The 18,360-nt window shown below is 42.2% G+C and overlaps 1 protein-coding gene across 1 annotated transcript; it reads right to left on the bottom strand.

Annotated features, from left to right (window-relative positions):
• Nucleotides 1-22: 22 nt before the first annotated feature.
• On the bottom strand, nt 23-16,952 carry LOC106487990 (interleukin-2 receptor subunit alpha-like). The gene is made up of 6 exons (XM_013946809.2): nt 16,892-16,952; nt 4,647-4,832; nt 4,306-4,428; nt 3,732-3,977; nt 1,025-1,072; nt 23-66 (listed from the first exon to the last, which is right to left on the bottom strand). Exons 1-6 carry the CDS (start codon nt 16,950-16,952, stop codon nt 23-25), a joined length of 708 nt encoding a protein of 235 aa, XP_013802263.2.
• Between the last annotated feature and the right edge of the window lie 1,408 nt (nt 16,953-18,360).

Here is an 18,360-nt window from a genome sequence, read left to right as displayed (position 1 = left end):
ACCGTATACTCTGTTTGGTGAGTCACACAAAGATGGCAGGAATGATCAGTAGAACAAAAAAGATCACTGTTAAAACACAAAATCAGCACAGTTAGCACCTGGCATTAGCTGTAATGCTCCCTAGGGATTACTGCAGTTACCTCAACTGGAAAAAACAGAGGTGAGAACAGGGGAAGGAGCTCACCTTGCCCCTACGCCAAGAGGCAATCGCTCTTCCATAATGCCCCATTGCTCTGCTCCTTGGGGCAAGCAGGACACAGCCAGAAAAGAGGCTCTGGGCTATTAGAGAGCAACCACGGCCAAATGGTTGGGGGCTACTGACACTGTGGTCTCTGGCAGAGCTTGCAATACTCCTGCGCTTCCTTTATCTCGCTCCGTTATTCCCGCATATTATAATGTGTGCTACAAACGTCAGCAGGCTCCAGCTGGAATCAAGAGCCCTTGTACGAAGCCTTGAACATATGCAGAGCAAGAGACAATTTCTATTTTAGCAGCTAAAGGTTGAATCGAAGATGGGGAAGGGGGAGTAGAAAATCATTTCAGACTGATCTAAATGTATCAGTTTATCTGCGAGGAAATATTTTATTTGCTAATCCTCTTCAACTCCTTTGAAAATGTGAAAGAAACACATCATTTAAATTATTACATTTTTTTCCAGTTGAAATTGTTCACTGAACTCATACAAAGTTTCAGAGGCAGAACTTGAAAAGAACTCCAGATAAAAAAAACCCTACATTTTTGATCTATTAATCAACCCTCTGAAAAAAGTCATCACAATCTACTCTTACATCCTTTATGTGCTTTTGAAAAAAGTCTTTATAAAAAGCTTAAATGTTTAAATAGTCTCTATTTACACTTTCTCTACTGATTTTTCACCCAATATGTGGGCATAGATGTGCCTTGCAGTATTTTATTAGCTTTCACAACAGAGTTGGATCTCCTCAGCAGCACAGCAAATTGGAAGGCAAAGGGACTGTTCTGAGGGATGGGGTGAAGCCTGAGTCTGATTAATAAAATGGCATACCTGTCACTAGTAGTATCATAGATGAGGAAAAGGATGGATGAACTGTACCTACAAAGAGAGAAAAATTCATGATTTTGTATTGATTTACTGCTCCTGGCAGAAGAGCCTGCTCATTTTAGAATCAAAGCAGGGATGAGGGTAGAGCCAGGCTGGGTCTGGGAGGTTTCTCTCTGCACAGCAGACTTGGTAACGGCTGGGTTTGTCTCTTGGCCATCAGTCGACGCTTCCAGCCTGGATATGAACATATCTGCTGATCTGATAACAGTGGACATGAAGTGAACTATATCTTCCAGGGAACGGGATTGAGCTAGGATCTTTATTTGGTATGAGACTGGAAGGGAAGGATGACTTTCAAGTGACAAGCTAGGATTTGGAAACATGGCTTCAAACCTATCTTGTTTCCCAGAAACACAACCTAAAACTTTCACAGGGCAAGAAATTCTTTGAATTTCTCCCTTATCCTGAAAAGGAAGCTCTGAGCATGAGCCACTATAAAATATTGGCAGGTCTTTGACAAAAGATCCCGTAGGAACAGTCTCTTGATAAATCCTTTTGTGCTGGATGCTCAGGGGAAAACCGAGAAACGGGAGAATCTGTTCCTTATCTAAATCGTTATCTTCATCCTCATTAAAGACCTCACATTGTAATGAAGGTGAAGGCAACATTTTGATGGAATAAATTCTTGGAGCACTAATTACAAAGAATGAGTTTGCTCAGGTTTGAGTTTGTTTTTGCAGGAGACTGGAATTATTATTCTTCAGAATTCAAAGGCAAAAATGGCCTATTTCATCATCTGGTCTCATCTGTTTTTCATAATCCTAATTTTAAAATTTCAATTATTTCTAATCTCTGACTATTTAATAGGTTGCAGCACTTTTATCCTGATATAGCATTAAGCGGAATTAGCAATGGCAAGAAATGACTCCTGAAGGAGGAAGAAAGACCAAACAACAAATTGTGATTGCCATACCTGAAACACTCTGAACCAGACACCACTGGGAAACAGACGGATCTACAAAGAAGGGGAGAAATTCTCAGGGTAATGCTGATTTAATGTGTCCTGCGAGAAAGGTGATTCATTTCTACAGTCAGAATGGCAACTAGAGGCAAAGATGGCCAAGCTGTACCTGCAGGCAAAGGGGCCTGCCCAAACTACCCCTGCTCCACCGCAGCATTGCCTGGTATGAGTCACAAGGGCTGGCGTTCGTCTCACCTAGAACTGGCCTCCAAAATAGTCATCCGGGCTCTATTATAGTCACTGGGGAGAAACAGGCCGTTATAGGGTGCAGTTCAGCTCATCCTAAACCAGACCTCTAAAATAGGGCAGCTAACACAGCACCTTTCACAGCTATTTCTCTCTGTTGATTATCAAGGCAGCCTAGCTCAGATGCAGACATCTGTGCAGTAGATGTCTACAGTGCTGCAAGAGGAATTTCCCCTTAAAGGCCAAGTCCTGATGACACCAGTTTTTCCACTCTCATTTGGTCGGATCTAGTCATCTAAATACCTTGCATTGATCTGGGCTCTCAGGCTTGGCTTCCACATGTGTGAAATGGGGCACACAGCACTCCTCTACCTCGCAGGAGGTTGGGAGAGTAATGAAAGATGGAGAAGGGTAGAGGTGATGGACAGTTGGGTCCTACAACCTGCAATAGCTCTGCCTGCAACCCAGAGGACCTCGGTGCTGTCACAGACACTTGGGAAAGGGACTCTGTGCTCTCTCCACGCGGCTTTCAGTGATCTGTATTTAACTGGTGCAGTGTAGAGTTAGTGAAGATGCCATCAGAGAAGGCAGGTAATTTTGCTGAAAGAGTGGCCAAGAAGCTCTTTCTTTTTGTCACTAACACACCCAAGGGCATAAAAGCAAGAGACAGAGGTTCTGCAGCCTCATCTGAGAGCGCTGCTGGCTCCCTGAGCAGCTAAACTCAAGCTGCCTGAGCACAAAGGTGCCTGCCCTTGACAGTCACACAGGAATGTAAGCACCTCCATCAGGGTATAGGCTCGGATTCACACAACCACACTTCCCCTCGTTCCCTGCACCTGAAATTTCCTATTAGGTGGCTCCTGCTTTCGGAGACTTCTCGGAAGCTCCAGGCACATGGCTATAGGAGGGGGCATGTGAATCTGAACCAAAGTGCTTAAAAGCACTGGTGAATCTGGGTCCTGTACACAATGGTGCAATGGGTGATGGGGTATTTTTGGTGTCTCTTTGTTCAAAACAGCATCCTGGACTATTAAATTAAGAACCAAGGCATGTCACTTACAGCTAGGTTTAGCTGTAGGCTAACTGGACTGTGAATTCTGCAACGCTGAGCAATCATGAGGGATGCTTAGATACACCTTTCCAAGTACCTCACTGTGAAGTGAGAGTAGATGAAATATACCAGGAGCAAGGAGGGAAGAGAAAGGCTTTTTCTACTATTTTCTTCCCAATATAAGACATAGTGGTCCATTTTCTGCTCCCAGATTCAAGCTTGCTTTTGCAATATTGGAGTTAGCATGAAAGGACACCCAAGACCGAGTAAGATGCAGGTATGTCCCTCCCAAAGAGATCATCTTTATCCATGTCCCAGCTCCGTGGTTGCTGATCTCTCCATCCTGTACTCCCGCCAGGCTGTTCCCTAGGATCGATGTGCTGAGTTGGAGGGGTCTGGCCCCTGCATGACCAGGCAGTGACACTGATGTGATGCCAAAGCTACCATCTTACCTGATGACTCGATAACCCGTGTTGGCTGCTCATCCTTATGGCTACTGTCATTGGTACACTGCATGTCAAGGGGGGTCCAGATGATTTTGCCGTTCACCTTCTTGCATGTGCGGGTGCCCGAGGTAGGAGGTTGCTTGTCATAACCGCTCCGACACTTGAAAAGTAGTACTTGCCCCACGCTATACTTTTCCTTCAGGACCCTCCTTAAAGAGGCATGTGGAATAGACTTGGGCATCCCACAAAAAGCTATGAAATCACAAGGCAGCGCACAGTTAGGCAGATAGATTTAACCCTCTGTTTTCATTTGTGAAAAACAAGGTTTGTATTGGTACAAGATATAGACAAGCAGTGAATACCAAACTTTCCTAATTCTTTGTGAGGATATGAAACAGTCATTTGCTTACACCAGATCACTTGTTCAACCAAAGAGATATTATAGCAATACTTTTCTTTCTTTATGACTACAAAAACAAAACCCGAAGGGTGTGACTTCCAAAATTGCTCAGAATCACTCTTACACTTCCATGGAAATCAGCAGGATAAGCGTTACAATAATAAATGGGCTCTAGCTTACCTGTCCGGTCAAACTCTGGAACATTTTCTCGTTTCTCAGGTGCAGGGCTCTGTGTTTTGCTTTCCGGTTTTTGTGTAAATTCTAACTCCACCGTGGGAGCCGTCGACAACAAAATGTTCTTGTCTGTGAGAGAAGTTTTATTTGTTGAATTACAGCAGGACAAACAGCAAAACAAAGTCAGAGCATCCGAACTTTTACAGGATAGAACTGTTGTAAGTTTTATTATGCAGAGGTAAACACAAAAGATCATTTGTTGCGGCAATGTCCAGATGCATCTTATGATGACTGACTCATTGCAAAAACACTGCTACAAGTGCAGAAAAAGGACAACAATTACTTACCAATGCATTCAAACTTCCCGTAGACCCAATCAGCAATCCCCTCTTTATTCTGACACTTAATTCCCGGGTACTGCCCACTTCTTCTCCCATAGCCATCGTCACATTCATAATAGAGTTTGCTCCCCAACGGATATGTTTCAGCAGCAACGTCGGCAAATTCAATTCTTTGAAGAGATGGGCATTCTTCTGCAAACAAAAAGCCTATGAATCAGGACACCCTGGGCATCTACCGTATTCACTGAGGACTTCCCACATCTCTCTGTCACATCAGTATCAGATCATACCCACAGCTCAGTTAAGTATCTGGGACCAAATTCTGCCCCCAACCACAAGGTTGCAATCATAGCAGTCTCATATATGGTGATGAAGTTAGAGAGGCAGCAGAAAGGGATTTGAAGCAATTCACTTAAGCTGCCTGAGGGAGTTTAAATTCAGGCCTGGAGGAAAATAGTCTAGGTGAAACGCAATTCAACCTGTCAGCCACAGCAAGCTCTGCTTTAAAGAGTTTATATCTGAGAACTAATGAGGCCATAACACTGAAGTTGGATAAGAAATGACTCCAGCTTGCAAGATTCCCTAAAAAGAGCTCCTCAAGTGCATAGCTCCTAGAGCTATCTATTGGGATAGCCTCAGACCCAAGGTAGACATGACAGTACTCCTGTAGAAGAAAGTCTTGGGGTATCTGAAAGGCACCTATGTGTAGTGGAAATGCATAGCCATGACGCAACAGCACCATGTGCTCTGAACACCTGGGTCTGTCTGCAACTCTGCTCGGTTGAGATGGAGGAAAATCTGGGGTCAGTCAAGCTAACATGCAGTACAAATCCAGCTTCTTCATCCTCCTCGTCCTCCTGATAGAGGGCTGCTCACACTCTCAGAGGGATCAATCTGAAGGCAGCAGAGCTTTGCTTCTCTGATTCTCTTTAAGCCAAGGAGATGTTCTGAGTGCCTGGTGAAACTATTGGTTATTTTAAGTCCACATTTTTTAAAAAAAATTTAGAGCAATTTCCCCACCCCCCACCCCCCCCGCAAAGCCTTCTTCACATAACAGTTAGCAGTTGCCATTGATTTTGTGAGTATAAGTTTGTGCACGAGGCAAAGAAAATATTGGGAAAAAGTCCTAGCCTTGGAAGTTTCAGCACTGAATGATATGGAGTCTGCATTTGTCTAAACTCTTTCAGTTAGGATGGGCCGATTCCACTCACTTGTGTTTCTTCTAGAGGAGAAAGGATGCTGGAGCCTGGAGATGCTGCAGCAGCTGGGAGTGGTGGTTGGAGGCACCAGGCGTAGCTACCTGCTCCTGCCCCAGCCATCTGGAGGAGGCTGTTGAACCCTCTCTTTCTGCACCCAGCAAGTTGGCAACGTGCAGCACTACCAACATTTTCTTAATTAAGCTATACAAGATCATATTGTAAAGATATTACCTGCATCAGAGTGTACAGCCCTCATTCTATGGAGTGAGACATAGTAAGCAAAACTAGGTCATTAAAAGTTGCAATCATCCATAAGCAAACATTGAAAAGATGAGTAGATTTGCAGTTCAGTCTGAGCACGCCAAAGAGCAGCTTACTGTGAAATAAGTTTGCAAACCTAAATATAACTTGTCCCAAAACAAGGACGTTAAGCGTTGTGTCATCAGCAAATCACATCTAAATATACTTCTTAATCAGTTAGAATGAATTAAGTTAGATCATTTCAGTGCACTTGAAAAGTCAGCAGAAGCTGAGCTGGAGATGCAGAAGTTGATGAAAGCACTATTTAATGATTATGTAAGGTCTAAAGGCTGAGAAATTCAAAGATAAAACATTCTGGTTGCATCAGGACTGGCATTCAGGAGCTTTGGGTGCATGATCCATGGCCCTTAATGCTTATGCAAAATAGTCACAGCTATTATGAGTAAAATTTCTTAGTCCTTGTGTCTTCACATTTTCTGTAACCATAATTAATGTAGCCTTGGCAACTATCAAGAATGACTGTGAATTCCTGATAGTTGTTCATCTTGTGGCATCTGCCCTTGACTCCCAAGCTGCCTTCTCCTTGAAACAAAGCCATGCCTTGCTGCCAGTAACGCAATCAGTCATTTCCAGACCCAGTGCTGCAATGCCCTTTTCTTTCAGAGCCACCCATCATTTTCTTGTTTTGATATTTTCTGCCCTTTTTCCTTTTTATTTTCTTTCCACTTAATAAAAGTCACAGAGTTCGAAGAGGGCACCAATGAAAAGTGTTGTGAGCTGCTTAACAGCTAAGCTGCTTAAGGACTATTTCAATCTCCTTGTATCTTTGTGTTATCAAAGAATTTGCCTCCTAAACTATATCAGACTGTGGCTTTGACAGAAGCTACTGTACCCGAAATAGTTAACCACATGGTTTACCACAGACTGTCAGGGTGATTAAAATTAAAGAGTTATCAGATTAGCAGCAGGCTGTGAGCACGTACTCTCACTTTCCCTGAAAGCTAAAAGCATGTTTCCCTCAAGACTTCAAAAGCCTCTTTGAAGCAGACTGCAGATCTGAATCTCAGCAAGAGACATTCAAACCTATAACTCTTTACTCTCTTCTTAAGAAAAACCCACAGCATTTAGTCTACTCATCATAAAGGGCAACTGTTATTTTAATCAATGATCAAATGAAGTTAGGGTTCTTCTGAACTTACACACATCAGATAAGGAGTGCAGAGAAATGATGTGCATGGGTTATTGTGAACAATACCTGACTTCCATGCCAGTCATGCTAGTATTCTGCCTTGATCCATGTTGCAGATGGATCTTGTGCAACACTCCTGGATCCAGCCTCTTCATTTCATCCACATCACTCAAAGTCTTGTCTTCTCACATCTAAACCACTGCAATATCTTCTTCTTTGGCCTTCAAAACCATATTCCTGGCTCCAGAAACCATTCAGAAAGACGAATTTCCTAGGCTTTATCATGACCATCATGTCCCTCTGTTTGCATCCCTCTTTTGGCTTCTGCTGCTTCACTGTTGCATCAAATGTTTTGTTCTCATTTTCAAGGACCTTCTCAACTTACTGACTCTCATATCCTTTCAAAACATTGGCTTCTCTTCGGATGCTAGCCTTCATCACCCACACATTTGGTATTGAAGTCATCAGCTTTTGGGCTTACTGGTGTGGTGACCCTCACACTGGGAGGGTGAATGCATGAATATGCGCATTTCAAGATATCCAGTGTCATTATTCCTCTTAACTGTCTTTAAGTATCTTATATATCTTCAAAGGTGCCTCTCTCTAAGTGGTATTTTACCCAACTTTCAAGAACTGGTAGGTGCCCAACATGCTGATCCATATTACTTCTTGTAAGACTTTCTTGTCTTATATTTGGATCCGACGCTTTCTGTGTTTGTCACTTCTTTATATTTGTATCATGCCGAACACAAACAAATCCTAACTATAAGCCAGGACTCAGGACATTGTGGCAATAGGTGTCATAATATCTTACGATAATGACTACACACTCAGTGAAAGCTATATGTGAATGGAAGCCATAGTTTGGCCATCAAACCCAGAAAAGCTCCCAGCTCGACATTTAGCAGTACCACGGACTCCAGCTAATTGTCATGTTCAAATTCTCATCAAGGAAGAGTAAGAATCCCCCAAAGCTGCAGGGGCTGTAGGTAGTGGCGTACAACTGTGCAGGGATGTTTCGTGGCACCAGACCTCCTGGGACAGTGCGGGACCACTGTGCAGAAGGGAAGCAGACTTAGTGAGGTCTGGGTTATATTGCCTACACAGAAAGGTCTCTGGAATGAATCTTCCCTAGAAATTCATTCTGGATGGCTTTGCTCTTAAAAGAATCAACATCCCGCAACGAGGTTGATAAAAGAGCTAGGGGATGGGAAGCAGCCAGGGACCGAGGTAATGGCAGTGTGGATTTACTCCTTGATTAGATTCTTGACTTTTGATATTTTTAAGGGAAGATGCATTTTACTTTTTCTTGCTTTTTGCAGACAGTTGAGAATTAGTCTGTCAATTAGCTTGAGCTGGTCCTATGTGAAAATACAGACCTTCTAAAAGGTCCTGGGAGTCACCTGCCTCATAGCCTCTGATGGCCCAATTTACTGCACGTCTCTGCAACAGCTCCAGGGTTGCACTCCTGCCAGTATCAGTTTAAAAGATTGATTTTGAATCACCTTCAAATGTCCTATGGAGATTTTGTTTGCCTCCTTGTTTTCCTTCCTCACATCTTTTAATTCTCCATCCCTATGACAAGGTGCTGTATTTCCCTATTTCCTTCTCTTTCGATCTTGATGTCACCTGTCCTCCCTTTTCCTCATTCACAAGCTTCATCAGCCCCCACTTCCCATTCTCATCTCCTCCCCACCAAAAGTGCCCTTGGAATCCATCCCATTTCCCTTACAAGTACTACCATGTTGTGCTGAAATGGGCTAAGCGGAGAGGTTGGTGCAATTACATTCAAGCGGTTTAGCATTGCAAAACTGCTAAAATCTGTTGCTCTTCTAACAAAAACTCCTGGGATTCCTCCTTTTGATATTCTCATTTCTCCCCATATCAGTGGAGTTTGGTCCCTACAGCATTCCCAGAAATTTTGGAACTGTTTCTCAAATATTATCATATAGTGGATGGAGAAATTAGAAGGAAGTTAGAAGGAGACTTGTAAACTCAGACAATCAACATCTGTGAAACATATAACATAAAAGTAGTTGTTGCATCTTTTGTTGTGCTCTCAAAATTAAGTCTGACAGGCTTTCAGAGACCTGCAAGCCACTACTTTTCATCTGAGTCACCAGATAAGTGGGTTTACTGCTTAAGCATAGGTGTCTGATGCCATTTCAGATGTCTTAGGGCACCTGGGACATCCACATAAGCTGTCAGATACTGTGCAGGAGTTAGGGAAGGCTGGTGCCAGGCAGAATACCCTGGCATGCCTACATGTGGGCACGTGAATCATGCCCTGCCTTGTGTGAGTTCATTGCCAGGTACTACATAAAGCTTAATTGCCTTTGGTGACTGATGCATGGTAGAAAGTTAAATGGTGATTCAGTCATTTTCAGTTCTGTGAAATACTTGTGTTGTCTTTAACTTGATATTCAGTGTACCAGCTATTCTATTAGGGTACTATCTAGGGGATTTTTATGTTTCTAAGAAAGGCCACCTCATCAGGCATTGTTCCCGCATCCTCTGCCAGAACAGGGAAATGAAGCAGTGCGCACAATATGAAGGAAATTATGTTTATATTTTACCAAGCCTCTAGAATTGAAATTCTAGTTTGTGCTGCATTCCCTTCTAATTCTTGTATAGCCACACCTGTTCATAGATTTGAAGGTCAGAAGCTTTAGATCACTTGCTACATGATTTCATGGGTAAAACAGACCACTGAACTTTACCCAGCTACTTTTGTACTGAGTTCACAGAATCACAGAATCACAGAATGGCTGAGGTTGGAAGGGACCTCTGGAGATCATCTAGTCCAACCCCCCTGCTCAAGCAGGGTCACCTAGAACACATTGCACAGGATCGCGTCCAGGTAGGTTTTGAAAATCTCCAGAGAAGGAGACTCCACCACCTCTCTGGGCAAACTGTTCAATAATTTCTATTTAACCGAAGCATATCTGCCTATGGGTTATTTCATTTATTAATAATGCCTGGAAGTTTGGGGAATCACATAACAGGACAATAACAGTATATGTGCAACTTTATTCTCGAAATTATGATTATACAATATAAAAAGATTCTTACGCTCCTATAAGAAGGCTACTTTCTTCTAACTTGTATATACTGACCTAAAAAGTTGTTGTGTTGCAGCTGCCTTCCTTGTTTCCTTTTGCCAGATCGGTTGCAGTACATACATACAAGCAATTAATGCTTAGATAACAGAGAAGATCAGCTCTAGAGAGTGAGTTATGCCATTCTCAGAGAGGTGGCAAAGACAGCAGGAAAGCCCTGCTCTCTGGACATACCTGTCTCTCTGCAGTCATGGTAGACAAGACCTAGACAACATGGTGAGACTGAGTCTCTAACCAAATTTAGGGAAGATGAATCGCACTGAGTTACAGAAATGAAGGGCTTTTCAATCAAATGCAAAATAGCCACTAAAAATCCCACAATACTTATGACAAAGGTCTTTCAATGCCCTGAGCAATTCTGAAAACCAGAAAATTACTTGCTATCTATTTTACCCAGCCAAATCCCCTTGAACTTATCACCACTTTCTGTTCCCCACAAGCTGGGCACAAAGCTTTTGGCTGCCCTCAGCACCTAACGTCATTGCATAGGCTCAGAGGAAAGGAAACCGCTAGGTAAATCACCATCAATTCTTTCAGTCCTTGGGTTTCTTCCTGAGGTTTCCCATTCAAATATATCACTAAGACGATACGAAACTTTGGTCATAGTAGATGTACTGGCAGTATTAGGACTTTTGAAGATTGCCTGTATTTCTCTTTAGTGTCTGAGCTGGAAGACTAGTTTTAGATAAGGCATCACAACAAAAGCTTTTGTCCAGAAAGAGTGAATGGAGAAATTTCTAACAGGCATTTTTAGTATTAGGTAAAGATAGGCAATGAATCATGCCATGGTAACCCAAACTCAGAATTTCCTCTGTCTCGTGACTCTGTGTCACCAGCTTTGACCTTGTTCTGATGTAAAGTTAAAACTCTAAGGTGCAAAAATAGGACAATTTTTCCTAAATACAAAGCTAGTATGAAAGGATTGGTAAGAAACTAGCTGTTCTGAAGATCTGGTTAGAAGCAGTGGAAGAAACAAGCAGTTCACACACCTGCTTAGTTCAGAAATGAAGATAACCGTTCCCCAGAGATATCAAGAAATCAAACCATCTCAAAATGAAGACATTTCCCCAGATGTACCTGAAAAGCTAATTGTACCCTGGGGGCTCATATGCTGTTGGAAACTATGTGCTCTCTAAATAGATCATGTATCTTGAAGACAAGACTGATATGGTGAAGAGAAGGAATCGATACCAGCAACTGGACGGAAATGGTAACAAACTTATTCTAACTTCAAGACTTTTTCCAAAAGGGTATGTTAATAAGCTACCTGTAGCTCTGCCTGCTTCCTTCCCATCCTCACCCTGCTTCCTAGACTTGTCTGATTAATGCCATTTATTGTCTATGTGGATTTGTAAGCCTGCAACAGATCTGAGCTGTGAAGCTGAGGTGCAGATCGGAAGTTTATGATAATTTGTCTGTGAGACTTTAGTTATATTGTAGACCAAGCAGAGATTATTTTACAAAGTCATCTTAGTAGTAATAGACTTGCAATTTAACTGATGGAAGTACAGTACAAACGAAATCACCAGGCACAAGAATTCATGCAAACAGCAATGGAGAAGAGGCCAACTCTAAGAGGCAGGACATGGGTTTTAATGTTCTTAGCAGTGGAGAAGAGGCATGTCCTATTCTAAAGACTAGTCTTAGCAGATCAGTGATCAGCAGATCAATGTCTGCTGAATTTGCTGATACTAGAAATTGCCTCTGTTGCAAAGACAGTATAAAATAAGCTGGAATATGAACTGGCAGGAGCTGTCTGCTAGCTCTTTGTAGGACCATAGAAAATTAGGGTTGGAAGAGATGCACCTCTCTTATCTCTTGGCTCAATCATGCTAACCAGCTGTTTGCAGTTGAACTTTGTTGTGGAATCTAATGTGAAAAGAAGCGAAATGTGTTATCCTTCTAAATGTTTCTAGAAAGAGCAAGGCTGGGGTTGGTTTAAGAGTGGACTAAGCTTTCCTGCTCTAAGGGATAATTCCCAAGCATAATTCTAGCCCTAGGAACCAGTCTTCTTTACTCCCCTTGTAAGGACTGGAGCTCAACAGACCTCTCCAGAGGACAGTGGACACCTAACTTACGTTCTCCAAAGCACTGCCTGTAGGTACTTCCCTCTTTAATGTCTACAGTGGCAGCCTTGGGAGAATAGCCCTACATGTCAACATTGGGAATCAGTGCAGTTTAGCTAATGCACTGATTTAATTTTAAAGCTCATTTTGCTGTGAGTTCACAGCCAAGAAGCCCTAAGAGATTGCATCTTCTGCTGACCCAACTGTTTCTTGACTGAACATCTGTCTTCCCTCTTCCTAAATGCAACCATCCTCATACATCACCAGCTCACTCCTGTTTTAAGGCATAGACTGAAGGAGTGCCAACCAGCTGAGATTCACCTGACCAAAAGCAGACATCTACAGGCAGACTAATTGTTTAAATTCCCTGTGTAATTACTAGGAAGGGACTTCTAAGACATGACTCATCTCATCCTACAGGGGCTATCTGCAAAATGGTAGATGATCTGTGCTCTAAAAACGCTGTTTTTCTCTCCACTGGCTCTGAAGGGCATCTGGCTTGACAGTGTAGACAGCTGAGGTTAGGAAAGAGGGAGAGTGTTTCATGAGGGAGGGAAAGGGACGAAAACTAGCCCGAGCATAGTATAGAAAAGGTACAAAGTAGAGGATGGGGAACATTTGTTCTTCTTATTTTTTTGTTTTGGGGTGTTTATCACCTTCTTCGTTCTGTGGGAAAGCCACAGAGCTTGAACTCATTTAAGGCAACCACTGCACACAGTACGGCAGCAGAATACGGTGTCTGGCTTTGAAAATATCATATGTGAAGAGCCTTGTTTTGGTGTGTGACATTTGAGTCTTGAACAGGGTTGACTATATATTGCTTACATCTGTGATTTCAGTAACACTCGCCTCTTCAGTATTTCCATCTAAAGGGAAAGGCAGGCTATTAAGAAATAAAATTGGCTTTTTAAGCAGCAGCAGAGGCATTCAAATCTTCTTCTTTGGCTTGAGCTTTCTTGGCCTTGTCTTTTGTCGGGTAGGAAGGGCAGTAGAAAATATCCTCCCTGGAAAGAATTGAACCGGTTGACAACCATGTCTTCCAGCCTTGGATAGCAGTGAAAAAAGGCTTGGTGTGACTCTCTTGATTTCAAATGGTCTAAGTAAGCAAACAAAACAAAACAAAAACCAGTACCTTGGGCTTTAGGATTTATCTCATTTGACTTATGGCCTTAGCACGAAGCTGGTCACTAAGCTCTTCGTCAGAGCTCTCAAGAGTGGGATGGAAATTGTTCCTAAGTGTTGACGATGTTTCTGCATGTAGCATGCCACCAAATAAAGAGGGAAGTATATTCTTTATCTGGAGGCTCATGTCTTAAAAGTGGAGAACATAAATAAAAGGCAGCAAAGATGACAGAGTGCTGCTAACATGGTGGGGCTGAGGAACAGGGAGTCGAGCAAAGAGAATCATGGAAGGACTTTGGAAGTGTGAGTTCTGGAGAAGCATTGGAAGGAGATGGAGAGAAAATCTGGTGAACCAGACTGCAGAATTATTCCAAGTTTCAGGATCAGGGTCAGAAGATGGAAGTAAGGGATAGAAAACATCCAAAAGCTGGGATTTGAAGACACAGTTAGGGCAAGAGGAGAGACAAAGGCTTCAGATGGACATCAGGGAAGAAAGCAGGGAGGCCAGAAGTGCAACATTATGAAAGCAGTAGTGAGCAAAGTCAAAGACAGGGGCTTTCCAGGAGTGGCTAAAGAGTGGATTTTTTTTTTACCAAGATAAAAGGAAAGGACATAACAGACTTTAGCAAGAACCTGGGCAGCGATATGAAGAAGAGACTGGAAGACAGTCTTTGCAGTTGCCAGTGGTGCTAGGAGAAAACCAATAATGAAATTAGGAGAGAAAAACAGACAATGGAATATCCTCAGTGCCTGATGCCATTTCTTCATCTCAAGGTGGAAGCAGATACTGCAGGGTCTCTGTCCATAACTTCACCCTGCTTTTTCTCAGCAGGATCACAATTTTAACAATTTTTTGGTTGTTTCTGTTGGGTACTTTGCTGTTGAAGCCACTATAGCTGGAGGTTTTATAAAGGTATTTGCTCTCTGGTTGACCTTACAAGAAGCACATTGACAACTTGAATTTATTCTGCATTGCATTTCAAATCCATGGGAGCGAGCACTAATATGCAAGTATAATGGGAAAGAAATTCCTCTCATTTAAATGATCTTGTGGGATGTGGGATCTTGTGTGAATGAAATTCAAATGAATGAAATTCCTTCCTTTGTGAGTTTTAATGCTTTCCGGGTTTGAGTTGCAAATCTATTCAATGTATTCCTGTAAGATGAATAGCAAGATTGTGTTTGCCCCTCACCTAGCATAAGTGAATCCTAGTCCATGCCTGAAGCTTCTAAGCATTGCTACTGTGCAGAGAATAAATGAGATAATATGATGCCCCTTAGGAAAAAATCAAAGTTTCTCTTGTGCTCTTTAGCACTAAGGTGCCGTTTAATTTTTACTAAAGGAATGATCACCCTGTGCCTTAGTTTCCCCAGATGCACAGCAGAAGACTTTGCCCTCACTCCAAAAACAAAGGTTTTTTATTTTCTTCCTCCTCTAGTGATATTTATTCTTCAGAGTGTGTTTTGCTCAGAAACCATCTTCCAGACAACCTCTATGGCAGGATCTATTTACAAAACTGAACCTGCAATACTGGGAAGAGCTAAAAAGGCTAAGGAAAAATAACATGAATAGCATTGTATGTACTGGGATTACAGAGTTATGTAGCTAACTTTTGACCAGAGTTTGATCTAGCCTCTTTCCCTCCAACAAGGAGAGGACTCCTTCTTGTCTTTTCTGTGTCCCTTCTAAGGAATAAAACCAGTATGTTTTGCAGCAACAATACTTTAGACATCTCTAAAATAACAAATCCTAAATTGGTTGTGGTGGTATTTCTATCTCAGTCTATTATTTGCAGAGAGAAATTAAATATAAGCATTTTAATATTAATAATTAGGTAATTTTAATTAATATCAAGTAATACTGAATTTAATATTTAATTAAGTTTGAAGTTTGATTTAATTAATATTAAGTAATATTAATGCTACTTTTAAATATTGGAAAAGACATTCAAAATAAATACAGGAAGCTGAGCAAAGACGAACTTGGTGGTACAAAGAAGAATGCAATGGTATGCATTTATTTCTTCATCAGAGAATTAAATCACATCAAATAGCATAACATGCAACTGCTTAACACCTCTCAATTTTTCCAAAAAACAGAAAGATTTCTGATAAACGAGACTTGCCAGCAAGAATTCTCACAAAGTGTCCCAGGCACAGTAATACAGAGAGCGTGAGGCAGGGGACCTGACTCATCCCACAACTGATCCTATTTACATATCGCTGGCTGAACCTCTCACAGCGATGCTCTCTCATGCAGCACTTAAAAACTTGCTGGGGGCACTGGGACTTCATTTGGCTGTGCAAATGCCGAGTGAATGAAAAGATGCAGCATTTATGGGCAAAATTCTTTAATGAGAATAAAATTATCTGCAGGGGTTAAATATTTGCCAAGGTGTTTCCTGGGTAATATTAGTACGGTGGCTTGGTTTTAAGCAATCCAATCTTTTCTGGAGACACACTGACCTTCGTAAAATTAGCACCCCTGCTAGAGACGATCAATCAGCAGTAACGGTATCAGTGTACCTGAGATCCTGCCTTAGGCTATATCTGCTCTTACCTCTGAATTCGGACATCACCAGCAGATACACAAGGAAGCAGCACATTTATGGAGCATAGAGGACATAAGATTTCCCCCTCCATGTGAAGCAAGATTTTTCCCCTCCACTTGCAAATACGCTTATATATCACCGTACCATGTCTTAACACACGCACTTGTAATAATAAGCAAGCCAAATATAAACAGCATTACAACTCATTGCAGTATAAACCTACGCTGAATGCTGAATGAAGCAGCTACTTCCTTTTACAGTTTATAGGTATATTGTTTGGGAGGTGTGTCTGAAAGAATATGTGGTATCTCTAGTACCTACAGCAAACATGGATGATACCTTTTAGCTAATAGCATTGCCATCAATCTTACCTACAGAGGTACTGACATTTCAGTGTCTATTTTTACATATCCTAAAGTTACATGCAAAATGGAAAAACAAATTCAAAGAGCTACCTAAGGCACACAAGGCTGCTTTGATCTGCCCACTGTTCCAGTGATGGGTTGGAGGATACATACATTACTCAGACAAAAAAATATCATGAACTGCTCTGGATTGTCTCCAGTTGATGGTTTGTGGGCACAAAACCCATTTCTCTCATTTCCTTAGAATAACAAATTCCTTAAGCTCTTAACATCTTTCCTTACCTGAAAGGAGTCAGGATGTTGTGAACCTCCTCCAGGAGCCACCACAAAAAAGCAAAATGTATTTTCCCTCCCCAAAAGTCAGAAATAGTCTTTTACCTGCTCTGCTCCCCTTGATGGATCCAAACATGAGCCACATCAAAAGGCACCTGAGCTCCATGGAACTTGTTCATATCTTTTCTCCGCAACGCTGAGGATGATGAAGTTTCTCAGAAGTGAAGGGCTCGTGCCGGGTGAGCCGACAAGGTGTCTATCGCATGGTTAGCCCTGTGGGAAGCATCACCCTGCATGCGTGGAAGGACCGTGCTCGTTGGTCAGCAAACCACCGCTGCGCTGGCTGGCTCTGCTAGCACGAATAAAGGCTGCTCTCCGTTCAGGTATTAGTAGCTTTTATCCAGGAAATCAAACTTAATGCTAAGTGTCACATACTGTGCAGTCATAAGTAGGAAGTGGTTTGACACATCAGTTGCCGACTCTAGAGCTGTTGCACTACAACCGTGGTCAGTAGAAGGGGGCAAGATTTGAACAGGTTTGTGCAGTCACTCACCTCCAAATCTGCGGCTGCACGGGAATTTCATGGTAACCTTAACTGTAGGGTAGTTGTCTGGTGAATGACAGTGGACCTCAGGCCCCATCGATGTGCCCCGCTTATGGAAAAAAAGCTCCCAGGAGGTATCACTGGGGCTTTTCGGAGATCTCTACCTACTGACGATTCGCTCGGACTTCTCGGAGATCTTTATCTGCTCATAAGAGACACGCTCCATTTGTTTTTTGATGTATGCTGTTTCTCTGGGTGACAAATGAACTTCTGAAAGCTTGCAAGTTTGAAGAAAAAAATATATTAGGTCGAGGCTGGCAGGTTTGGAAAGGGCCGCTCTTATTCCTAAATTGTCTGGGTTTGTCATGCTTCAGCAAAGCTGGGTCTTCCAAATGACAGTGGAAAAAGGAGGAAAGATCCCCCCTCTGCCAAGAAACTAGGCATGATCAAGAAAGTATTGCACTTTATGTAGTTTTTCTACAGTCATTTCTACATAAATTATTATCCTTTAATACCTAGAGAATTAGTTGGGATAGACTATAAAAGAACAGATTAAAACTATCTATCTATATCTGTGGTATTTTCTACTGATGTGCTTAGACAACCTATAAAATATACTACTTATTGCTGCAACATGATTATTACATGCCAGACACTTGCTTCCCCTATATAAACCCTTAATAAATGAAATCTTCATATCAAATATGACTAAGAAATATAAGTGATGTATTTGAAATGCGGCTACAGCTATATCCCTCAGTAGTAGCCACCAACACAGCAGATGCTGCTAGTGTCCACTGTTCCTTACTGTGAGACTGTCCTGTTTTCACACCCGTACGGTTGATGTTCCTGTGAACGGCAGCTGCCGTGAGGGAGCTCTTTCAAGTGAGACACAAAACAGACCTTTTTCAGGGGTGAATGAAGATGCCATATCCACGGGAGGTTGCACAAAGGTGCGTCTTCTCCCCTGGCATGTGAAAAGGTGCAAACAACACCTGAGGCAGTGCTAAGGAGAGCAGGGGACAGAGAG

This window comes from Apteryx mantelli, chromosome 1 (assembly GCF_036417845.1).
Source record: "Apteryx mantelli isolate bAptMan1 chromosome 1, bAptMan1.hap1, whole genome shotgun sequence".
In the NCBI taxonomy this organism is placed as follows: Eukaryota; Metazoa; Chordata; class Aves; order Apterygiformes; family Apterygidae; genus Apteryx; species Apteryx mantelli.
This window is presented reverse-complemented; position numbering and strand designations above follow the sequence as displayed.

Excerpts from the sequence above, each read along its gene's own strand:
- LOC106487990 (XM_013946809.2), bottom strand. The coding sequence starts at position 16,952 with ATGGAGCTCAGGTGCCTTTTGATGTGGCTCATGTTTGGATCCATCAAG. Across the intron at positions 4,833-16,891 it reads CATCAAGGGGAGCAGAGCAG|AAGAATGCCCATCTCTTCAA; the intron begins GTAAAAGACTAT and ends TTTTGTTTGCAG. Across the intron at positions 3,978-4,305 it reads TCCAGAGTTTGACCGGACAG|CTTTTTGTGGGATGCCCAAG; the intron begins GTAAGCTAGAGC and ends GTGATTTCATAG.